Source organism: Odocoileus virginianus, chromosome 12 (assembly GCF_023699985.2).
Source record: "Odocoileus virginianus isolate 20LAN1187 ecotype Illinois chromosome 12, Ovbor_1.2, whole genome shotgun sequence".
NCBI lineage: Eukaryota > Metazoa > Chordata > Mammalia > Artiodactyla > Cervidae > Odocoileus > Odocoileus virginianus.
Window position 1 is genome coordinate 11,815,203 of NC_069685.1, and position 25,662 is coordinate 11,840,864.

At 42.8% G+C, this 25,662-nt stretch overlaps 1 protein-coding gene across 5 annotated transcripts in view; it reads left to right on the forward strand.

Moving 5' to 3' along the window:
• Positions 1 to 25,662, forward strand: part of ZNF827 (zinc finger protein 827) — a 186,300-nt gene that overhangs the window by 58,062 nt on the left and 102,576 nt on the right. For all 5 annotated transcript variants that reach the window (XM_020892016.2, XM_020892019.2, XM_020892017.2 and 2 more), the window contains exon 5: positions 13,224 to 13,457. In XM_020892016.2, the coding sequence (XP_020747675.2) occupies positions 13,224 to 13,457 (234 nt within the window). The remainder of the gene's footprint in view (positions 1 to 13,223; positions 13,458 to 25,662) is intronic.

Here is a 25,662-nt window from a genome sequence, read left to right on the forward strand (position 1 = left end):
CCTGCCTGAGCCCACACTTAACATTCCTTAGTCCTTTGCGATTAATGTTTCCTAGGACCAAGGCTTCCCAGGCTCAGCACTGTAATTGCCTTAGAGGAGAAGATGGGGCAGCCCTTGCCGATGGTTTTCTGGGATGACGGCAAAGGTAATTTTGAAAACTCTGCGTTTCAGCCTCGGAGACAAGCCTTTGAGGACTGCAACCTGCATGTTTGCCCAGATCTTTCTTGGAATCCAGAAGACAGAGGCAGACTGTCTCATGTCAGGGCGAGGGATTCAATAGCCGCATGACTGGGGCTTTGCAAGGGAGGGGAGGTTAAATTCCTACAGTTTCTGTGCCACCTCTCCTTAATCTAGCAGCAGTGCTCACCTTGACTGACATTAGACTTATCTGGGAAGCTTTTGTATTTTACATGCCAGGGTCCAGCCCCACTGCCAGAAATTATGATTTAGTTGGTCTCGGATAGGACCTAGACATTGGTGTTTTCTTTAAAATCCTCAGATGATTCTAAAAATGCAGCAAGGCCTAAGGACCACTGATGTGGAAGCTGCACTTGATACCTGGTTGGTTGGTTTGTTTCCAGTACGGTTGTAGTTTTTTTCAGTACAGCTCGCTTCCCTCACTCTCTGTTCCAGACCATGAAAAGGGCCTGGTGCTGTGGGTTGGGTCTGAAGCATTCAGCGTAGGTCAAGGTTGACCTGAACTGAAGGCCTGGCTGATTCATGATCATTGAGCCCCATGTTTCCCCCTCGTGGGGCCACATGACAGGAGAATTAAAACAAGCATCTGGATGTTCTGCAGTTAGAATTGAGACTCATCTGTAACATCTAGGAACTGGGAGTATCGTCATTAGACGCCTGATTAAAAGTTGCCTGCTGTGGCCTTACATCACTTCTCTTTCTGAAAAACCACACTTTTCAAGATATCACATGTAAATCTAACTCTCCAAATTAGAACCAAGCAGTTGACAGAAACTTGGCACCTCAGTTGTTGGCTGGGAATATCTTTTTAATCTTCTTGTACTGGGTTTTTTGAAAATAAAAAGATACAAGTCATTTCAACTATTTTTAGTTTGGAAACTGGCCAAAAAAATGTTCTGTCTCCCGCATTCTATTAATTTCATAAAATTGAGGCTGAAAACATCTTAACCATGAGAGGTGGATTTCAGAAAGCAATGACTTGCAAATGAGTCCAAGCTGAATTGTTTCAAATGTGTTAGGAGCTCAGCGGTAAAATGGCAAAGGTTTTCTTGAATCAACAACGGGGAGCTGGTGAGTGTTTGTGTTGTATCTTGCGGGTTCCCATGGGCCTTTGCTCTGCCACCTCCATCTATTTCCCAGAATTTTATGCATCTGTAGTTACAATACCGTTTGTCGGTAAAGGGCAGCTCCTTATTCAGTGATACCTTTGTGTGTGCTGCCAGAGAAGGTGGGAGCCAGGAGACACCTGGTAAACGAGGCATGCTTATTACCTGCTGACTCTGGCTGTCAAACATCTTAGCATCTTTCTTCCAAAGAAAAGTCAGTTTTCTGCCATTCATGACCTCAGGTTTCACTGCCCTTAACTGGAGCTCTCCCTGTGCCTAAGTATGCCTTCCGGAAAGGTTTATTTTGGGCAGCCTTCCTTCGCATCTTCAGTGTGGCCTTTCTTAACCCTGCCTGGCTTTTCTCATGATGAACACTCAACTGATCACGTGACTAAAATTCCTCGTGTCAGAAGGGGCCTCCCTCATATGTGCAGGCAGTCCAAATGCCTTGTTGCAATCCTGGATTTTACCAAAGTGGTGGGTGATTCGTGAGAGAGAGAGTGTGTGGCTCTTTTCCTGTTTTTCGGTGACTTGCAACTCCACGAGACAAGGGCTGATCTGAGTCACAAAAGGGAGCAGGTGGTTGTTACAAGAAGATGGGGCCTGGAGTCACACACTCACATGCTCAGGCTTCCAGGGACGGGGGATTTGCAACACTGACTAATTGTTTATGGTTTTTCCTGAACAGTCAGTTGCTTAGTACCTTGTTACTGTTGTTCGGTTGCTAAGTCACATCCGACTCTTTGCGACCCTGTGAACTGCAGCACGCCAGGCTCCTCCATCCTCTGTCTTCTGGAGTTTGCTCAAACTCATGTCCACTGAGTCAGTGATACTAGTTAGCACTGTGCCTGCTCCAGGCCATCGAACCCACCTGAACTTCTGACAACCCTAGAGGAAGACACTGTTCGTGTTCCCATTGTACAGATGGAAACTGGGAAACGGGGGCTCAGACACGGCTCATGTTTCCACAGCTGCTAAGAGTTGGGACTGGGGTTCCAGTCCAGGCAGTCAGGCTCCAGCATCCCTTCCTCCAAATCACTAAGAAGTGGTAAAACCGGAAGTTGGCTCTGTCCTCCGTCCTGAGGACAGAGCCCCCAGCAGGGGAGGCATTCTCTGAATCTCATACCCTAGAAATTGTACTAAGGCTTTTAGGCTTCTCACACATTGTTTAGTGCAAATAGAGCAGTGATGGTAAGGCCAGTTACAGTGTATCTTCAAATACACTTGTGTCTTGTAACAGGCATGTAGTTGAGGAAATCAAGATGGCAAGTCAGTAGTTTAGAGGTGCTGCCACTGGAATCCGGATGCTTCTTTCCTCACTGTGCTGGATAAGGTTTACCTCCTTCTAGAATTGTCCACAGAGTAACTTTTTATCTTGATAGCCTTGGGGAAGTTGATCAAAGTCTGTGTTTCTGCAAAACTGATCCGGGTAATTTTCTGCCTTCCCTCAGAAGTCACATTTTCTTCTACTCACTGCTGTTGTTCCTCTTGTTGCTGCTTCTGCTATTATCATCCTGAGCCTTGTTACTGGTCAGATGGGTCTACAGTGAGCCAGGAGCTGTGCCAACGGCACGATGTAATTTCTCAGTTAACCCTCCCAATAGCCCAGTTAACGTTAAACCTATTTTGTAGACGAGGAAGCTGAGGCTTAGAAAGTTTCAGGGGCAAGGGATAGAGCTCACTGCCTAACGGCAAAGCTTGGTTCCTGAGCACTTAATGAGCTATTACCTAATTTTTTTTTTTCTCAGTTCAGCGAAGTGTCTTTTGACCTCCGTCTGCTTACTGTTTATTTTCCTTGGCTTCAAACCATGGCATCCTTTTTAATGCATGCTAATTCAGTCACTAATCTGGTTAACTTTTTTGTGTCTTCAAAATACACCCACAATCTGTCCCTTGGAGGGCAGCGTCTCCGGGGGCTGTCACCCTCACACGTAATCAGCTTGCCCCTCCAGTTCCCTCCCTGACGCCTCTTGCCACCCCAGGAGCATCTCCCCTTCCAGGCCGCCAGGGCGTTCCTGGACCCTTCCAATACCTTGGGCATCAGGTTGTGCCCCTGCCTGGCTCCTTTCTACTGAGTAACTGTATCCCCTCTACTCTTAAGAAAAATGCTGAGTCTTCACCAGCTCATAGACACACCCCGTCATTTCCATTTACCTGCCTTCACTCATGTTCCAGGAGTCTGGTCATTTGAACCATGGAGTTCCATGTATCCTTCTCGTTAGATAAAAGGGAGGGGGGAGGTTCTAAAAAGAATTAAGAATGTTATTAAAACTAAAATAACTAGGAAATGCCCTGGTGGTCTAGCAGTTAGGAATCTGCGCTTCCACTGCACGGGGCACAGGTTTGATCCCTGGTTGAGGAACAAAGATCCTCGAGGAAAAGAAAAACAAACTCGTTTAATGCACCTCTGACCTCCAGTGGTTCTATGTCTTTGTAGAGAATTTCTAGCAATATTGAGCCTCCTTGCTGATACCTGCCCCCACTGTCCCCGCCCCAGTTCTGCTCACTGTGCTCAGCTGCCTCCGCTGAGTCTTAAGACCCAGGTGGATACTTGTTTTATTGATTGTGTCTTAGTCTTGCCCCTTCAACTCTGTTTCAGATTGCTGGGCTGGGGGGGCAGGCAGTGTTCAGGAAGAGATAATATTTCCTTTTTAATGTCTTTATCTTTGCACAGTATCATCCACAGTGCATTCCGTGGTAGATGATAAGAAAGATATTTCATTAGTCATATCTATTCTGGAAGGCAGGTTTTCAGAGGTTGTGATATTACTTCACTTAAAAAGAGAAAGATTTGCAAATTCACAACCAATTCTATAGTGCTGTCAAGATGCTGGAAGGAAAAGATGATCCATGGAAAGAAAGCAAAAGGGAGCCTCCAACAGTGTGAGCACCTCGGTGTTGACCAGGAACTCAGCTGGTAGGGCCAAGTCTAGGAACCAGAGTCTTGCATACGGTTAAGTAACAACCTGTCTGCAATTTAGCAGCTCAGCACAATAGCCGTTCACTTAGCTCACGAGTTTGGGCATCTTTGACCACGGTGCTTCTTCCGGTCTCTCCTGGGCTGACTCATCGGTCTGCAGGACCTTGCCAGGTTGCCAGGGCATGGCTGGTCTCAGATGACTCTGGCCAGAGTGGCCTCTCTCTGTCCTCCAGGGTCTTCCATCCTTCAGTGGGTTTGCCTGAGCTTGCCCATGTGGCAGCCGGACTGTCCTTGGTTACAAAGGAGAGAGCAACAGTGCTTCCACCCTCAGGGGGCCGACTTAGAACCGGCCCAGCATCACTTCCGCCACCTTCCAGTGACCAAAGCCAACCACAGCTGCAGCCCAGATTCAAAGGGCAGGAGAATCTCCACCTCTTAATGGCAGGCGCTGTGGAGTCACATGACAAAAGGGGTGGGTTTTCAGGGAGAGGAATCACAGTCATCATTTGGTGGAGTTCCTCAGACTCTCTGGGTGGGTGTTCCATGAAGACAAAAACACATTACAATCTCCATGTATGAACCAGAATGTCAGTACAGTCACTTAAGATGACAGGTGGGACCATCAAGAGGAGATGTCACTTGGGGCAGATGGGCACCAGCTTCCCTGGAAAGGGTTGGAAATCTCTTATCCAGTCATTAGTTTTTCCTTTTTCTGGTCTCAAGTCACCTCAAGCTGTAAGTCACTTCAGCGCTGTTTGTACAATTTATTATTATTTTTTTGATATGTTAATAGCATGAATTTACAATGCAGTTTTCTTTCCCATTTACTCCTGGCTTGAGGCTTGATTGGTTTTTCAGGACTGGCTCTTCCTGCTTTTGACAAGGGAGAGATCCTCTCCGTTAAGTGATGACTGCAGATAGCCACGCTTCCTCATCGTGTGTGGCTTGGAAGAGTTTGGTTCACAGAGAAAAGCCTTATTTATTTATTTTAAAGGTCTGTGGTGTTGCTTATTGTTATTACCCTTGACCTTGCTCCAGAGGCGCTTTTGTTTTCCCTCTGTTACTATGTCTGTACTCGCAGTAACTTCACAGGGGACTTGCGTGGTCCTAGTCAGGGGACATAGATCCTGTAGTGTAATTTAGGATTAGCTCAGATGGGGATGAAAAATGTAATGAAATATAATGAGAAATTTAAGATGGTTAAGTCTTTCCCAGACACTAAATATAAAATGACTTAAGACCAATTAAGTTGTTTACATTATGAGGGAACAAGATCTGAAAATATTTAACTAATGTTTTAAACCTTCTATTTGAATATAATATTCTTCACTGTTATTAACTATTATTTAATGAAATCTTGCCTTTCCATATGACTTCAGGAGGCAATTTATTTTCTTCTCACACCAAGTGCATCAAGTTGTAAAAAAAAAAAAAAAAAAAAGTCCCAGATACCCAAACAGATCATACATCCTTACATAGGCTTACAAGGGAACTTGGGTCTCTCCAACAGCCCTGATTTGTAATCTGGAGAGTTGAGCTCTGATTCTGAATCATGAATGAGCTGTATGACTTTAAAAAGGTCGTATCATTCTCTGAGACTGTATTTTCTTACTGTAAAATAATGGATTGAAAAACAGTAATGGTTTTCATTTTGTGTGTTGTTAAGCAATTAAATTCATTTTTATCAAGCAAAATCTTAAAGTACAGACTCAATATATAAAGCACAAAAAATACATAATTTATGTATTTTAAAATTTAATTTTATCTTTTATGTTCTCATTTATTATATTTATTTCTTCTAAAAGTCCAGCAATTGGAAAAAAGTTGCTAAATGATAAGCCCCGAACATGAAATTAGTGTTAGGATGAGTGTTATGAGCAGTATTAGCATCTAGTATGTTTCTATACATTTATTTTGCTCATTGCAGCTTCAAGAAATATCATTTACACAAGGGCATTGTGACAAATGAGATAATATTTTTAACAATTCGCCTTGTAATCTCATGATCCTTTTAATTAAATTTGTTCAGCTGCTTGAAAGGAGAGTATGATAATAAAAAGTTTTTGCTTCTAAGTTGACACATTTAGCAACTGCCCTTATTCCTTATCATAATAAAGGGCAGACTCGAAACATCCTAAACTTTCAGTAGGCACTAAAGCCATCTATAATTCTATATTAACTACTTGGTTATTACTCAGTTGCTTCGCCAATGGTGCTAGTGGTAAAGAATTTGCCTGCCAGTGCTGGAGACTCAAAGGATGTGGGTTTGATACCTGGGTTGGGAAGACACCCTGAAGAAGGAATGGTTACCTGCTCCAGTATTCTTGACTGGAAAATCCCATGGATAGAGGCGCCTGGCGGGCTACAGTCCATGGGGTCACAAAGAGTCAAACACAGTTGAGCACACATGAGCATGTATTGCTCTGTTAACTGATATTTGAAAGTTTATTTAATCTCTCTAGTCTCATTTTTCATCTACACAGTGGGGACAATGCTAGTACTCCTTCAAGGGGTTGTTGAGAGGATCAGATAAATTAATCCAAATACTCCCTGGCCCATATTAACTGCTCTATAAATGATAGCACCAAGTATATCTATATGCCTACATGTTTCTCTCTGTCAGCCATGATCAGAAGCTTCATCACAGCAGACACACCTGTTTCTTACGTCTAGCTTAAGGCAGTGGTCCTCCACCAGAGCCGTGCTCAGGGGGTAGTTGTAGTGTCTGGAGAAATGGTTTTCACAACTGGGAAATGCTGTTGGCATATAATCGGTAGAGACTAGGGATGCTCCTGGACCTCCTTCTATTTATAGGATAGCCCCCAAAGCAAATTATCCAGCCCAGAATGTCAGTGTTGCTGAGGTTGGGAAAGCCTGATTTAAGGCATGCATATAGACCCTACTGATGCCATAATTGTACATTTTACATGCATAGGCCTGAATGTTTGGAAAGATTTGTGTGTGTGTTCAGTTACTTTATTCATATCTGACTCTTTTGTGATCCCATGGACAGTCCCCTGCCAGGCTTCTCTGTCCATGGGATTTCCCAGGCAAGTATACTGGAGTGGGTTGCCATGCCTTGCTCCAGGGGATCTTCCTGACCCAAGGCTCAAACCCACGTTTCCTGTGTCTCCTGCATTGCAGGTGGATTCTGTACCACTGAGCCATTGGGGAAAGCACATATAACCAAAATGCTGCCACTCCTATGAGGCAGGAAGAACAAGTGATACACAGGACTGAATTAACTTGTTAACATAAGTTAAGCTATCAGTGGTCTCCAGTGAGATGACATTTTATATATAACAAAGTTAAGGCTCCACATTTTATTTTTTATTTTTATTTTTTTAAGGCTCCACATTTTAAAATGAACTTTTAAATTAAGTTAAATAATTCTTAAAGCTTCACTTTGAAACTGATGTTTGTTGGAACCCCTGAAGCTTGATCCAGGGTTCCTTGGGATACTTTTTGAAAACCGTCAATCTGCAGTTCCTTCCTGGTCCAAGAGTCTTTGGCTCTGCTTTAGCGGGAGGTGGTAAATAAAATTCTCAACGAGGCCTAACTTTTTCATGGAGCAGCTCAGTAGTCACAAAATTGCCAGACTCTGAACTGAAAGAGTGCTCTGTCTTATTAAACTCAAGGAAAGTATCCTTCTACTTCACCAGAGGGAATGGAGAAGGCAAAACAGAAGCAGTCATGTTGCAGACTCTTCTTCTTCCGCCCTCTTAGATCTTTAGAAAGTTCCTCCCTACCAGAAAATGTCCCTTTCCTTCAGGTTACATCCCACCCTTTCCTCATTTCTCACTAACGATGCTTAGCTCACGCCAGATCACTTCTGTCCAACACCCACGGTGCAACTGCTTGGCTCCGTATCCTTAAAGGCACTTGGACTGTGTCGGAGAGAAAGGAGAGAGCTTGGGTGCATTTTCAGCAAGAAGCCCTGAAGTCTAGTGTCTGATGTGAAGGCATCAGTCCTTTAACCTCTTGGGGCCTTGCTTCCTTCACCTCTAAGATGAACATGGTAATAATACTTGTCTCCTGTGGTTGATGGAAAGAGCGAGACCTGTATAACAATTCAAATGCTAGTTGTGTGTGTCATTGAAACAAATAGTGGTCTTTTTCTAAAAAAAAAAAATTTTTTTTACTTATTTGTCTGTGCTGGGTCTTAGTTGTGGCACATGGGATCTTTAGTTGTGACATACAATCTCTTAGTTGTGAGGTGTGGGATTTAGTTCCCTAACCAGGGATCGAACCCAGGCCCTCTGCATTGGGAGCATAGAGTCTTAGCCACTGTACCAACCAGGGAAGTCTCCAAATAATGGTCTTTAAGGAAGCTATGTAGCATTGTCCTGGGGTCAGAGGTGGGAGGGGCTTAGACAGAAGGTCAGTGTGTATTGATGACGCTGAGGACACTTCGCTAGAATAGCGGTTCCTTTTACAGCTCATGCATGCTGGCCTATTAGAATTAGAAACTTGGAATCATTTTATCCCAGTGGCTTCCCCATCCCCTTCCCATATGAGCATTTATCTTGAATCCTTTCTAAATCCTGATTTAGAAAAAACTGATTTATTTCCTTTCAATGGCAACCCAGCTCTGTTGAGTGCATTGACTTAACAGATACACATAATTTTTAGTCATAATTTTCTCAGGTCACAAAATGCTTGAACAGGGAGAGAAGGGGGTCTCTTGGTTAGTTGGGCTTCCTTGCTGCATAAAGTAGAGTGTCTAAAGCTTTAAGATACATAAACAGAAGTCAGGGCAGTTGCTGTGAAAGTTCTTTATGAATTGAGTTCCATATGTGCACAGATCTTCTTAGTGGTGAGAATGAAGCAAAGATTAGGCAGTGAGTCATAAATTACTGCTTTTCTCTAGCAATTTCCCCAAAGAGAAAGAAAACATCTTTAGTTCCACCTTTCTCTGTAAAAGATAATAGGCTTTTTAAAAGTATGATAGTAAAAAATGATGGCAATTATTGTCATATTAATTTTAAAATATAGGGCTTTATATACTATTCTCAGTGCAAATATTTCTGGTAATTGAAAGACAGCAGTGTAGCCTTCATACTGCTATTTTTATATCATCTATTTAGACCCAAATGTTTAGGAAATTTTAACTTGGACAAATGAGGGTTTCCCACATATTTTTTGATATGTCATTAGCTACATTTACATCTCCCTAGCACATTGCTCATTTTATGCCATTCTTGACATTGTCAGAATGAAAACCAGGTATGAAGTACCTTGCAAATTTATAAAATAGCAACAAAAACAGCAACATACAGCTTGTGTATTTTTTTTTAAGTGTCATTGCAATTCTGTTAAATTTGGGTTGTGCAAACGATGCCAAATATCTTTTTCCCCCTTATATCTTATGTAGCATGTGTTCTGACTAATGCTCCCAAAAGCTACCTTATACCTTCAGAGAACATTAGCTCAATGGTTGTCCTCTCCAATAGTTGGGATTTGCTTCTAGGGCTCCAGCAGTTTCTTATCTCTTTCCTAGCCTCACCTTAGAATTTTTTAAAGTTTCAAAAATAAAATATGCAGATCTAAAGCATTTTAAAAAATACGTAACCACTCACTTTGTATTTTTCCTTCCCAAAGAACTGAAGTTACAGACTTAGTAGATAGCATCCATTTAATTACTCTGTGTCCACTAAATTGGGGTACTCTTGATAAAGGCTTTATGCAGGATTCTGGAGGAAAGGCTGAGGTGAGAGAGACTTTAGGAGACGGCTGGTAAAACCCCCTCTGGAAGTAGTTGGAAGGGGAGAAATGTGCTAACCAAACAGGATTCTCTTAGGAGTTACCTTCTGTAGAGGTCCAAAATGCATGCCTGAAGATTGCTCTGGACACGGCTTTGTCTTCTTGGGCTCAGGTTCCAACGGCATTGTCCCCAGTGGGCTAGATTTTCAGCACTTTTCTGGAGATTCTTCTGGGTTCCTCCTTCAGTAATGTCAGAGTCCAAGTGATCATTCAGAAACACCTCCAGAGGAGTTGTAGGGTAGTGGCAGAGTTTTTAGCTTTATCTGGGAAGTTTTATCCCAGATCTGATGATACCTTGGGAAAGCACTTCTGATTGCCTTTAGTAAAATATTTTGGAATTCATAGTTCTTGTTTACCATGAGTTATAATGGAGTGCCAACAGATATCACTGATTTGTGACCAACCTATTTTATTCATTCAACAACTATGTGTTGAGTACCTACTTTGTGTTGTTCCAGGCCCTGTTCTACACACTCGAGGTACATCAGCATTTTAAGAAAGGCCATTGTCTGTGATGATGGGAAGTGGGCGGGATGCAGTGAGCACCTGCTCTCCATCTTAGCTCATTTTTGAAAGGTTTAGCATACTCCCTGGTCTTCCCAGATGGCTCAGTGGATAAAGACCCCACCTGCAGTGCAGGAGATGCAGGAGATGCAGGTTCCATCCTTGGGTCAGGAAGGTCTCCTGGAGGAGGGCATGGCAACCCACTCCAGTATACTTGCCTGGAGAATCCCATGGACAGAGGAAACTGGCGGACTGCAGTCCACAGGGTCACAAAGAGTCAGACACGGCTGAAGCGACTGAGCACAGACATACTCCCCAGACCTCAGGAAGGATGCCCATGACAGGCATAGCTCCCTTCATGAAGCGGAGCCCAGAGGCCCACCAACCCGGCGCACGAACTTCCTATTTGTTAAGTAAACAGGGCTGTTTTCTATTTCTTGACCCAAAAGGACTTTTACAGTGTCGTTCACTTTATAACTACTTGTTAAGCTCTGCGTATGAGTTTTATGCACATTTTTAAATGACATTTTATTTCACAATGAACAGAATTTTTTGAGGGAGAAAGTAAAAAAATAAAAAGAAATAAAACCCCATAAAGGTCATCGCCTTCATGAAACCTCTGTCTTTGAATCGGAGACGTAGACCATAAATGGTTAACCTAATAAACAAGAAAATGATGTGGTATGGATTCGCCTGTTGGGGCTGTCTTGGCAAGATACCCCAGACTTGGCGGCTCACGCAGCAGAAACGTATTTCTCCTCATTCTGGAGGTTCGAGACCAAGGTGCTGGTGGTGTGGTTTCTCCTGAGGCCTCTCTGCTTGGCTTCAAGGTGACTGCCTTCTCCTGTGGCCACGTGGTCTTTACTCGCTGTGCACATCCTTTGTGTCTCTTTTATTCTCAGGACATCAATCATATTGATCAGGGTCACACCCAACCCTGATGGCCTCATTTAACCAGTTACCGCCCTGTCTCCAGATACAGTCACTGTGGGAGTTAGGCCTTCAATATATGTATTTGGGGAGGTGGGCAGACAAAATTCAGTCCACAGTGAAGTGTCTTCCGGTAATAAACATTTTGGAGTAAAAAGGAAAGGTAAAGTTGGGTAAGACAGATTGGGAGTCCTGTGGGGTGGGGGTTGCGGTCTTGATGAGGATGGTCAGGGTCTTCACTGAGAAGGTGGTGTTTTAGCCAAGATGTGAAGGTCAAGTTACCTTCAAGTGTTGGTCTAACACAGAGATCAGAGATGGAGGGATGGTGTGATGGAGGTAGGAAGGGATATAACATGGACAATCCATGGACCTGGGTTTTAGTCCTAGCTGTTTATCTGTCTAGACTTCCCGGGTGGTGCAGTGATAAAGAACTTGCTCATTCTAGTAAGCATTTCTAAGATTTCTGTTTTGGGATGAGATCTTCTTTCTCAAAATACCAGTATACCTAATATAACCAACCTAAAGGTTTCCTACTATGACCCTTTAACGGGAAGTGAGATGCCTGTGAAAGTGGCAAGTGGTACATGAGGCTGCTTGCCTTCCTTCTTGGTTTTTCCCAAGGAAGATCAGGAAGTAGTATGTAGCGCGGTGTGGTATAGCCAAGCCACAGAATCCATCCCATAATAGGCCAGTCAGCTTTGCTCTGACCACACACGCCACACCAGCCAACCATGCTAGGAATGGAAAAGGACATTAGTGGAAAAACTGGTGAAATCTGACTACAGTCTGGATCTTAGATCACAGCAATGGGAATTGCTTCGTTCTGACAAATGCTCCATGGTTACGTAAGATGATAACTTTAGGAAACTCTGGGTGAAGGATGTATGGGAACTTTTTGTATCATCTTTGCAGCTTCTCTGCAAAACTAAAGTTACATTTATAAAATAATATTTATTTTTCCTTTAAAAATGCCCATTGTGGACTAGGAGATAATTTGGGCTACAAGATGTAGACCAGAAAGACAGCACCAAATACATGCCCCACCCTTTGTGGGGCTGTAGCGTCAGCTTATGATAAGGCCAAAGTAGCACATCTCTGTGCTGAGCTTTTCTCTTTGACAGATTCTCCATCCCCACCTGACCGCTGCAGTTTAGGTTTTTGCTTGGATTATTGTCATGAACTCATGTTTAGGGGCTCCCCTGGTGGCTCAGACCATGAAGAATCTGCCTGCAATGTGGGAGACCCAAGCTCAATCCCTGGGTTAGGAAGATCCCCTGGAAAAGGAACTGACAACCCACTCTGGTATTCTTGCCTGGAGAATTACGTGCACAGAGGAGCCTGGCAGGCTACGGTCCATGGGGATCGCAGAGAGTCAGACAGGACTGAGCGACTAACAGGTTTATATTCAGTGTTTTATGGCAGAGTAACTGTTTGAATGCACTATTCTATCACAGGGTTAGGTAGGGAGAGTGCTAAGAGGTCAGAGAGGCAGTGACATGTACAGTGAAGAAGACATTGAAGGAAACCAGAGAGAAAACACCCAGACACTTTGTAGAGGCAGCACTTCTTGAAACACGGTAAGTTCCAAAGATTCCGAAGTCCACACTCTCCTAAGTCCTGCTCTCGTGGAGTGTCTTATATTTTTGTGCCGAGGGCTCAGCCTATTTTGATGGGGTTGTGGTCCCTCTGGTGTTAGCTCAGTATGTTCCTGCATTGCAAACTTCATTAAGTTGGGAGTAGCCAAGAGCGGGAGTGGTCTCTCGTATATGTCTTTGTATGTAATCCCTTTCTTCTTTTGACAGCTGCAAATCAGAAGGAGCCCATGAATCTCAATTTTAAAGTGAAAGAGGAGCCTAAGGAGGAGGAGGCCCTAAGCGTCTCATTGCCTCGGCCCAGCTACGTGTTCAGCCCCGAGTCTGAAGTGTCAGCCCCGAGCATCTCTGAGGACACGCTTAAGCCCCAGGAAGCAAAGGGCAACGTACTGAGACGGGATATGTCAGTCAAAGCAGCGTCTGAACTTCTCATGAAACTATCAGGTACTTGATTTCTGCTAAAATACTCACATACTGATACCATCACTTGCAAGCCAGCTGGGCTACCCATGGGTTGCATTAGCCTGTTGGCAGCAATATTAAGCATTATTAGGGTAAAGTCGGGAATGACTGGATTACTTGCCTTAAATTCGTGTGTTTCATGTATCAGTTTGTGGATGTTAGCCGTATACTTGTCTTATTAAATACACTTCTCTTTTCCTGATTATGACTGCAAATTGTTGGGAAACACTGCTGCTTTTCTAAGATGATGTAGGTCATAATTTTAAATGGGTTTTAATGACATGCAAAGCACTTCCGTTAATTGATCAAAATTTCTTTCTTTCCTAATAGAGGACCTTGCACTGTTTGGTGTTTTTGTACTATTTTCTTTACGAACCATTAAAAATATTTTTCTGAACTTAATAAACCATTAAGATGGCACTTGAAGTGATTAGTGATAGAGTAGCAATGAGATTTTATAAATAGAAATTTCTCATAATGGAATATTACAGTAATTAATCTAAGTTCTTGAGACAAATAATATTTTTATTAGTATCTAAATGTCATTTCAGCTTATCCAATTTTGGCAGATTGGTTTAGAATTTGAAATTCATGTATTTTGGATTTCTTTTCCCACCCAGTCTCCTATCTGTCCCATGAGCTTCAGAACAGATAAAAATTTAGCGTGTTTTGAAAAATTTAGTGTGTTTTGAAGTATTTGCTTCCTAGGTGTTAGTAGTGGTAAAGGACCCGCCTGCAGGTTCTTTAATGCAGAAAATGTAAGAGATGCATGTTTAACCCCTGGGTCAGGAAGAGCCTCTGGAGGAGGGCATGGCAACCCACTCCAGTATTGTGCCTGGAGAATCCCATGGACAGGGGAGTTTGGCGGGCTACAGTCCCTACGGTTGCAAAGAGTCAGACATGACTAAAGGGACTTAGCGCACACATACACACAGCAAGAAACATACGTGTAGTATAAAATTCAAAGGTATGACTTTAAAAACAGAGAAGGAAAAGTTACATTAATAACACTACTTACCAAATCATATCCCATCCTTAGCTCATTGCTGCTTAAAGATAATTTTTAGAAAAACTCAGAATTCTGGTATGGATCCTACTTGGAGGATGGTAAATTCAGTTTGTAATTTACAGTGCTTGGAGGATGAAAGCAAGAAATGTATTCGTAAGACCCCTTCCCAGTGTAATTTCACCAGCAGTTGCGTGTTTCTGGTTGACCGGTAGGTTGGAAAGTAGGAAATTAATAATTATTTACTTAAAATTATTGCATCAGAACAGTTGAAATTCCTGTATTTGCCAGTTGGTGGGATTAAGAATTCTTTCCTTTGATGTGAATTTAAAACACACTGGAACTTCCGGGGGACATGATTTGTTACAGATAAAGCATAATACAATTATTACATCCTTACTATCACCCCATTTTTCTAAACTGATGGTACAGTTTCTCCTATGTAAATAGGAGATCTCGCAAGGTTGTGCTAATTGCTAAAAGCTGCAAGTTAAAAAAAAAACTTGTTCAGGCCAACATGCTTTCATAATTTGAACCCTCCCTCCTATGTCAAAAGGTCTTGGTGACATACAGTAATCTGTTGGCTTTCCAGTCAATTCAGGGAGGTCACATGCTCTCTCCTTCTTCTCTGATAACGTGGACTTGCATATTATGACTTTAACTTTGTTACAACAGTGACTCCTGTCCCCTCCTAATGGTAAGATTCTAGTGTGCAGTATTTCTATTTCAGAGTTTGCTGTGTAGCCAGCATTGTGAGCCGAGAAAGCTGGGGTGGCCCCAAAAGACAATACGCAAAAACAAGATAGAAGGAAAGACGTTCTCTAAGGAAACCGTTTTATCCTAATTCTTTCGGATGATGCGATTTGAGACAATGAAGTATGAAATCATTTCCTGGGTAGTAATGAGATCCCCGAAATAGAATACGGCTAGGCAGCCATGCACATTTAATGATATTTGTGGTCAGTAATGGCTCTTCTAAATGCTTATGTTGAGTGTTAGTGAATACACATGCTGTGGGGCTCCACGATAGTTGAATTGGAAATTCCCTGGCGGTCCAGTGGGTAGGACTTCTTGCTTTCCTTGCCAAGGACACGGGTTTGATCCCCAGTCTGGGAACTAAGATCCCACAAGCCATAGGATGCAACCAAAAATTTTAAAAAAGAAAACAAAAAAGACAATAGTTGAATGGATGACATGGTCATATTTCCAAAGGCATCTCCTCTGCTTCATGCTGTGGAAATGAAAACTTGTTTGAAGACTAAGATAAGTATTGTTTTGCCCTGAAAAAATTTCCCAAGCATTCTGTGTGCTTAGGCTTAGGTTAAAGAAATATGTACCGCAGTCCCTACCTTCTAGATGCTTGTGGTCTAGTCAGAAGTAATCCAGGGCAGTGGAATGCATTCAGTCAGTGCTTTGCACTTGGAACTTCATACTTGTACAGTCTAGCAGACTGTGGCCAGGAAACTGTGAAGAAGTCTCCAAGTCATTCCTAAAAATAGGAGTGTGACTTAAAAATAACAAGTGTCTTTTCATTCCTAAGCCACAAAGGTAAAGAGACCTCACCTTTTATTAGGTTTAAAGTGGGCCTTAGGGTTTCTAATCACGAACAGATTGGTGCTTTTGGGAGAAGGAAGATGTTAGGAAGAAAACCTCCTATGCTGTGTTTCCTCAAGTTATAATTTTAGCAATTCAGTGTTTATGCCCTAAAAGGCATCTGAGGAGAGGACCTGTCTGGGTCCTCAGGCCCCCCTTGCCCGTGGTGTCTCCTGTCCCCGTATAGACAGGAGTAGCGTCTATGCAGGTAGTCAGTGCTGCTTCTCATCTGAGATCCCAACAGGTATTCCTATGGGTGGGAGTCCCTGCCTTGCTAATTTTCTTTTATAGTCTTCTGTTCCCCTGGGGAGAATCCATATGGTGCAGAAGAGTTGGATGAGAAAAGTATGTCCCATGTATTACCATACATTTTCCCCCTTCTTTCAGTTTTGACCCAAGGAATACCTAAAATGTGGAATAAGAGAATTTTTCTTCTCTGTTACTTATTTCTATGACTTTTCAGTGCTGTCATCTGCCATATCTTAGGTCCTTTCAATCTTTTCCTTGAATTAACAAGAGGAAACTAGTCAACAATGTCAGCTGCCTCATTTCTGGTTTTAAATTAATTTATGTTAAGTCCTTCACGATGGATATTGGGCTCATGGCCAGGTCAGATATCATGTGAAACTTTCCTGGGTGGAGAAACCTCTGTAGTTATATTGTTTTCCAAATTGACATTTCTGTTTCATGAGGAGAACACAGATGTGTTAGTGACCAGGCAAAACTTTTCACTCACTGTGTGTTTAGGAAAATCTGAGTTTTCTCCCTTCCTTGCGGCTCAAGTCCTATTTCCAGTTGTTCATTGGGCAGTCAAGTGCCTGACAGCTGGGCCAAGTAAATTGATTACCACAAAGAAAGCAACCCGCTCTAAGAAAACCACTGGGTGTCTGGGATTGCGTGTTGTTATGTGACATGAGGCAGCCAAGATAATCAGACTTTTCTGCTAAGCATATAGTTGACAAAGAGAATTCCCAGAAGTCCTGATTTAAAAAGACCCAAATCCTGAAATCAAATTCAGAGGCTACATAACATCAGACGGACTAAGAGAGTCAAGTCACTCTTAACCTCTGGTTTTGCAGCGTCTCGTGACTTTGAAAACCTAAAGAGCAGATGTGTTATCCCAGGTATGACGTAGTACCCTAAGTGACTCTGTCTCTTGCGCTTTAAGAGAAGTAGCTGTAATGTAAATCAACCATACCTCAGTAAATTTAAAAAGAAAAAGAAAAAAAAGAGAAGTAGCTAGACTCAAAGCAACAAAGAAATACCCCCTTCTCCCTGGTCATGCATATGTATAATACACCACATGTATGGTTGAACCAAGAAGTAGGCAGATAAGATGCCATTTAAAAATATGAATCCCATAAAAATAAGTGGCTGGAAAGCTGGAGGTATTCAGAAACATTAATGAAAAATTAGACATTTAAATTGATCTAACATGGTAAATAAAATCTCCCATTAGATCTTAATTCAAAACATGTATATTGGGTTTCTTTTTTCCGTGCTCAAAGAAGGAAGCCACATGGATTTATATTCATTTCTGATTTATATTCATTTATCCCTACCTAGTCTTGGAGGGAAATATAAATTATCATTGCCTCTTGTAGAGGAATCCAGGCAGGTCCTGGATTTGAAATACACAGTGATGTAGAGTTCAGGGAATCATCTATGTAAAAAAGGGCTTCAGTGCAGAGATATTGAGAAGCAGGTAAACTTGGGTAGGATGAAGTTTTAAGGTGAATTCAATCTCCGAGGTGAGCAGAAACAGAGAGGAAAGGTACCCAAAGATTGACTTTGTTGACAGTTTTAATTAGGGCCCCTTTGGTTTTAAGTAACAGATCCTCTTCATCCACTTTAGACAAGAAAGGGAATTCAATAGGAGGTGCACATTTTGCAGGGGCGGGGTGGGGGGGCTTCCCAGTGGCTCAGTGGTAAAGAGTCTGCCTGCAATGCCGGAGCTGCAGGAAACACAGGTTCGATCCCTGGGTTGGGAAGATCCTCTGGAGTGGGACATGGCAACCCACTCCAGTATTCTTTCCTGGAGAATCCCATGGACAGAGGAGCCAGGAGGGCTACAGTCCATAGGGTGACAGAATTGGACATGACGGAAGTGACTTAGCATGCACATATAAACATTTGGGGTTGACTCATGGAGTGAACCCAAGGGCAGGGGGGCAGCAGGGTATCAGGCCTCCACTGAAGCCAGGGGTTGGGGGTGGGAACGGTGTGGAGCCCAGAAGGTCCTTGCTCATCCCTGCTTCTCTGCTCATAAATGGGTTTTTTCTGGTACCCAGCCCATATGGTAGAATATAGCAGTTGCCAACAATTTCTGAGTATACCTCTTGTTCAAAAGAGCAGCTGGACAGAAATGTCTTAGTCCCAGTTACAAATTCCAGCTGATTGTGTCCACTCCGGTGGGAGCCCACTAGTGGAAACTCCTACTGTATCTGGGGAGAAGGACATGTTGAACAGACCTGGCTACAGTCCTATAGGATAGCTGGAAGGAGAAGAATCCCTAGAATCACACCTCAGATGGGCAAGAGTGAGGGTGGTGTGAGATCAGGAAGAGAAGCAATATGTATGAGCCCCTAAAAGTTAATGGTCACTGCTGGTATTTAAATATTGGATGTAAATGTGTTTGGCCTTTGGGTGATGTTTGTCTTTCCTTCCTGGTGGAGTTTTGGAGAAAACTGCCCAGCCAGGAGTTGACCTAGCCAGTAGCAACTCTGTGTATGCTAAGGCTGTGCTTCTCAAAGTGTGGTCCCTGGAGGAGCCAAGTCAACACGAGTTGGCGAAGATAGAATTCTCCAGGCAAGAATACTGGAGTCTTCAGGCAAGAGTACTGGAGTCTTCAGGGGAATCTTCCCTACCCAGGAGTCGAACCCAGGTCTCCTGCATTACAGATGGATTCTTTACTGTCTGAGACACCAGGGAAGCGCCTTAGGGAAGTTATAGAAATGCAAATTCTTGAGTTCTTCTATGGACCCATTTCAAACGCTGAGTTTTTTTATAAGTAATTCTGAAAGCTTAGTTTTGAGAAGCTCTGTGCCAAGGAAATGGTTAATTAGAGATCTAAGTTTTGTTCATCTGAAAAGCATGCCTCAGCTTGAAACTGACGGAGAAGAAAGCTCTCTTTTTTGTTTGTTTTGTTTTTTAATTGGAGGAAAATTGTTTTACAATATTGTGTTTATTTCAGCCATAATTACACATATATTGCCTCCTTTTTGAGCCTCCCTTCCCTCCCCCCATCCCACCCTTATCTTAAATGCACATTTTACTTTTAAAAAAGAATCATCTCTCTTCGGTGGAGATTGTTTTTAATTTATTACGAAAAAAATGGTAACTGGGAATCTTTTTTAGAAGGGCATGTGTCCCTAATAAATCAAGGATGGCATTGCTGGTGAGCCTCAGATAATACTATTTCTTTCCATGTTCTTTGCTGTGAAATTTCATGATTATTTCTGTGCAACGTGTGCATTCTTTTAAGGGGGAGAATCTCCCCACCCTCACCCCCAACAAATCAAAGATTATGTCCGAGACTCTAAAGAATTCATTGAGATAAAGTAGAGAGTTTAGCTAAGTAAGTTCTCAAGGCAAAACTATTCACTGTTCTATATAGTATTTCTCCCTTGGAAAATTGTAGTCTATCAGACTTTATAAGCTATGACTTCCATATGACTTCAGTAATAATCTATAGGGATGGAAAATAGGTATTTTTGGTTTATATTAATGTCATCTCACATTGCCCTCCTTCAAACTTACAAGTGATTTCACTGAATAGTGGAAAGAACCCAGAAGGCATGGTTTTCCCTAGTTCCCATAATTCTCCCTGCTCACACTCCATGGAAAGGAACTCCCAAGTGAACACGTTGGACATGCTAGCAGACTATAAAAGAGCTAAAGAGTAATTAAAAAAAAAAAAGAAAAGAGCTAAGGAGTAATTTAGAAACGTCAGTAAAAGAAAGTATTTTATTAATGCTGTCTGTTTAGCACATTGTCAAATACGTGATGCTGAGGAATTTGAAAGCATGAAAATGTAAAAATGGCCTAGTCTAATCAGTCTGAAATTGAAAAAATGCTTTTTTTTTTCCCACGTCAACTTTTTTTAAGCACCTGGAGAAACCTATTGAACCTGGTACCCTACTTTTCTAATAATGCATGTATTTTATTTGATTTTGTTTATTTATTTGGCTGCACTGGGTCTTAGCTGTAGCATGCAGGATCTTTCGTTGTAGCACACAGACTCCCTAGTTCTGGCATGCTGGCTTAGTTGCTCTGTGGCATGTGGGATCCTAGTTCCTGACCAGGGATGGAATCTGTGTCTTCTGCATTGCAAGGCAGAGTCTTAACCACTGGCCCACCAGGGACGTCCCATAATCATGTATATATTTTAGATTGTTATGTTTCAGAGGGGACTTCTAAACTGCTTTTGTAAACACCATCCTACTTTCTCAACATCTTTATTGAGATCTAATTTGCATACCATAAAAGTTACCTATTTAAAGTATACCATTCAGTGGCTTTTAGTGTATTCAGAGTTGCATAACCATCACCAGTCCCAGTGGCAGAATATTTTTATCACTCCAGAAAGAAACTCTGTACCCATTAGCAGTTACTCCTTACCCGCTTCTTCTCCCAATACCCTTCCAGCTGTTAATTCACTGCCTGTCTGTAGATTTTTCCTGTTGTGGACACTCCATGTGAATGTAATCACCCAATAAGTGTCTTCTTTCACTTAGCATAACGTTTTCAAGGCCCATCTTTCTTGTAACATGCATCCCGTACCTTATTCCTTTTTATGGCAGGATAATATTCCATTGATATTATTGGAATGAATACACCAACAATATGAATTTTATACACAGTATAAAATGGATATACCACATTTTGTTTATCGATTCACCTGTTGTTGAACAATTGGGTTGTTGCCCAGCTTTTGCTGATAAGAACATTCATGTACAAGTTTTTGTGTAGACATGCGTTTCGTTTCTCTTGGGTATATACCTCAGAGTGGAATTCCTGGGTCAAATGGTAGCTCTATGTTTAACATTTTGAGAAATTGCCAAGCTGTTTCCCAAAGCAGCTGCACCACTTTATATCCCCACAGCAATGTATGGGAGTTTCAGTTTTTCCACATCCTTGCCAAAAGTTGTTATTGTCTGTCTTTTTTATTATAGCCATCGTCTGGGTGTGAGCTAGTATCTCATTGTGGTTTTGATTTTCATTTCCCAGATGGCTAATGTTGTTGAGCATATTTTCATGTGCTTTTTGGCCATTTGTATACCTTCTTTGGAGAAATGTCTACTCAAGTTCTTTCGCTGCTTTTAAATTACTTGTCTTTTATTTTTGAGTTGTAAAATTTTCTTATATATTCTGGATATAAGTCTCTTATCAGATATATGATTTGCAAATACTTTCTCTCATCCTGCTTTTCACTTTTTTGATGGTATTATTTGTGGTGCAAAATGTTTTACTTATAATCCAGTTTGTCTCTCTTTTGTTGTTTGTGATAGGGAATTATCACATTTCCGTAATTCCAAAAATTGGGTAAAAAATGCAGGCTTGTCTAATATTAACACGAAAGCCTGTCTTTATGTACATTTTCACCATATTTAAGTGTGTTAGGCGTTCAATCATGCCCGACTCTTTGCGACCCCATGGACTGCAGCCCACCAGGCTCCTCTGTCCATGAGATTTTCCAGGCAAGGATACTGGAGTGGGTTGTCATTTCCTTCTCCAGGGATCTTCCCAACCCAGGGATTGAACCTGGGTCTCCTGCACTGCAGGCAGATTCTTTACCGACTGAGCTACAAGGGAAGCCCATATGAAGACTATGAAACCTAATTTATTGAATAAATAACTCCACAGTGGGGTTGACCTCTGTGATTTCTGTATTTGCTATAACATTCTGTACTTCAGGATAGCAAGGAATATTTATATGTCAGCTTTATTTTTTTAATTTTTATTGGAATATAGTCGGTTTACAATGTTGTGTTAGTTTCAGGTATACGGCAAAGTGTATCAGTTATACATATCCATGTATCCACTCTTTAAGATTCTTTTCCCATGCAGGTCATTGTGTTGAGTAGAGTTCCTTGTGCTATGCAGTAGGCCCTTCTAGTTATCTGTAGTATATACATGTCAGTCCCAATCTGCCAGTTTATCCCTTACCCCTGCTTTCCCCTTGGTAACCATATGTGTGTTTTCTACACCTGTAATTCTGTTTGTTTTGTAGATAAGTTCATTGTACTCCTTTTTTTTAGAGTTCACATATAAATGATAGCATACATTTGCCTTTCTCTGTCAGCTTTTTAAATGACTTTTAATAAATACAACCAACAGTGGTCTTACCACTAATGAGGTCACTCTGTCATTGCCATATATGTATCCTAAGCAACTCTCAGGATATATGTATGTGCGTGTATACATAAGACATGTACACAGAAAACCCATAACTGGGGAAGTTAGATCTTAAATAAGGAATTAGACTGTTTTTTTAAGCACTTGAAAACTCAGTGAGAATTGCACTCCAAGTGCCAAAACTCTCTCTTATACAAACAGGGAAAAGGTTGCTTTAATAAGATAAAAATGTGGCCTGTTTATGTACCCAGAGAATTCCTTTCTTGAAGGTCTCGATCTTGTTAAGCTCAGAGGATGTACCTTGGTGTTATTTACCTGGCTGCTTAAACAAGAGACTGGGACAGAGCTTCGTGCAGTTCTGGGAGGGCTAGAAGACGGAACTTCTTTTTCCCTTGAGGTCCTCACCCCTTGGCCGCCCTTTAGCTTTCTTGTCCCGGCTCCTTCCCTCCCACACTGAGACCCGGGCCTCCGAAAGGCTGGACTCAAAAGGGCTCTTGTTTTATTATCATCTCCCTGGTGCAGAGCCCATATGTTAATATAGCTATGAACATTTGTATTGGCCTGTGTTCCAGAAACCGGGCAAAAGCTCGGAAGGGAATGTCATGGGCTCTACCTTCATTACAGATTCCTTTTCTGTTTGGCCAGGTTGGGTGAGAGAGGGCCTCGGGGCAGGAGGTGCCAGGTGGAGTCGGGACTGGTGAAGGGGTTCCAGGTCCCTTCCAATACTGAGCAAAAGAATGGCAAATGACACCTAGCAAACGTGTTCACTGCTGGCGTGCCTGTCTCTCGTATTCCTGCGTTGATTTCTGTTTTTTGATAGAAAACCAGAACCATTTCTGCAGACATTATCTTATCCAGGACACAGACAGTGGCACGAGGGGCCTTGAGTAAATAGTATTTGATGGTGACGACTCTGAGAAGCTTTACTTTCTGAGGGAGCCGACTGCAAATATTTAAGTAACCAGTCAAACATTCTGTTCCGTTTTTGACTCACAGGACAAATTTCCCTGCCAGGTAGAAACGGCGTGTCTCGTCCATGCCTTAGAATCTCCTACACCACCCTAGCTTCTTCCGGCTCCTCCCTTCAGACGTTTTAGTGCTGTGTTAGCTCAGCCGTGGTCTTGTGAGGCAGAGCATTGCCGTTATTTTCCTCAATGAGAGTTCTAAAACATTCTCATTCCATGATGGTTTTTCTTCTTGTTGCCATATTAACCTTTCGCTTTTAACTTATTCATGTCACAGAAGGGGAACATTTGCATGTATAATTAAACCCCGTGTCCTCTGTGCCCACGTGGGCACAGGCTGGGATCCCAGACCGACCTCTGGAGAAGAGACTCCTGTCTGCTGCCAAGTGGCCACATCCCACTGGGCTGGGGCTCAACTGGGGGTGGTGGTACCCGGGCCGGTCCGCACACAACACTGAAGGTATCCACAGGGTGAGAGCGATGGCGGCTGTTTCCTCTGAGCAGGGGAGTGTCCGTGTTGGCCCAAGGAGGGGGCGCTTTCCTGAAGAGAACTATTTCTGCCTTATGGCTTCTGTCACTCTTCTAGGAAGGCGAAGGCTTGAAGAGTGGTATTTTCTCATTATCAAAGTGTGAGGACCTAGCACACGCTCAGTCTTCTTCCTAATAAGCCTTCTGTTTACACATGTGTATATTTTGGGAAGATCCCCTGGAGAAGGGAATGGCTACCCACTCCAGTATTCTTGCCTAGGAAATCCTGGATGGAGGAGCCTGGCAGGCTACAGTCCTCGGGGTCACAAAGAGTAGGACACGACAGAGCGACAGATACTTTGACTTTGTATGTTTTCCCCATATGTAGGCTGTCCTGAGTTTGTGCTGTGTGTTGGTTTACTTCCTACTTTCTTAATGTGGGCCAGCAGCTGGATTCAAGCCTATTTCCTGGTTTCCCATTGTTGCCACAGCTGGAGAAGTGGGGGCAATGACCAGACATACCTGTGACCTGCCACCATTTATCGTAATTAAAAAATCGAGTGGTGAGCCTCACTGTTTAAAGAATACGTCACGAACTTCTTTCTTTATTCCTCCTACTGCCGGTCTTAGCCCTGTAAACCCACCTAAACACACACACACACACATACACACACACACACACACTTCCCTCCTGTTGCTGCCAAGATTTTTCCTGCCCTTTTGGAGTCACAGCCATCAGAACAGCCTTCCTGGAAGTTCCTGTGATCCATGTCCGTGTTGCCAAAAGCAAACGTAATAGCCTTCTGGTTGAGAGGAAGAGAGACCCTTAGCAAAGCTGAAGCCTTAATGGGACTAAAGGGGAAATGGCAGTGATCTGTGGGACTCATCTTGGGAGCAGAATCATTGTGCCTCCCTCCACATTTAAATACTGGTAGGAGAGACTTCCCTGGTAGTCCAGTGGTTAAGACTCCACGCTTACAAAGCAGGGGCTGCAGTTCAATCCTTGATCAGGGAATTAAGATCGTGCAGCATGGCTGAAAAAAAAAAATTTAAATATTGGTAGCAGTCTTTACTTGGGATTCACCAGTGCCTTTGTAGCCAAGCTACTGGGTGATATGTAGGTGATATTTTTTGCACTTTTTTTAAAAGCTGTGGAATAAAGAAGAAAAGTGGGGATTGGGATAATTTAAATGAGATGAATGGTTGTCTCCTTTCAATCACTTGTGCTAAAACCTTTCAAACCCTGCTTATCCTACCCTGATACTATTTAAGGGCATCCCTGGTGGCCCAGATGGGAAGAGTCCACCTGCAGTGCAGGAGACCTGGGTCTGACCCCTGGGTCGGGAAGCTCCCCTGGAGAAGGGACTGACAAGCCTCTCCAGCATTCTTGCCTGGAGAGTCCCATGGACGGAGGAGCTTGGCGGGCTGCAGACCTTGGGGCCACAAAGGGGCGACATTACCGGGTGACTGAGCATGCACAGCTTGCACATACAATACTGTTTAAAAGAGTTTCTCCTATAATGCTCACAGCAGAAGGCTGGGACGACTCCTCTGTTTTCTTGAAGGCCCTGAGGCTGAAGTCCTCACCCCATGTGTAACGGGGACAGCTCAAGCAGGAGGGCCAAGTTCTCAGTCGAGCGTCCCCCCTCCTCGTCCCGCTGCCCCAGTGTACTGTGTCACTCTCCACCACCTGCGCTGGAGAGGACGCGGGAACAGAGAGGGGAAGGGACATTCAGATGAGTCACTCAGGCTACTTGCAAGTAGGTTTGGTTTTAAAACATGTGGGAAGGAATGTTGA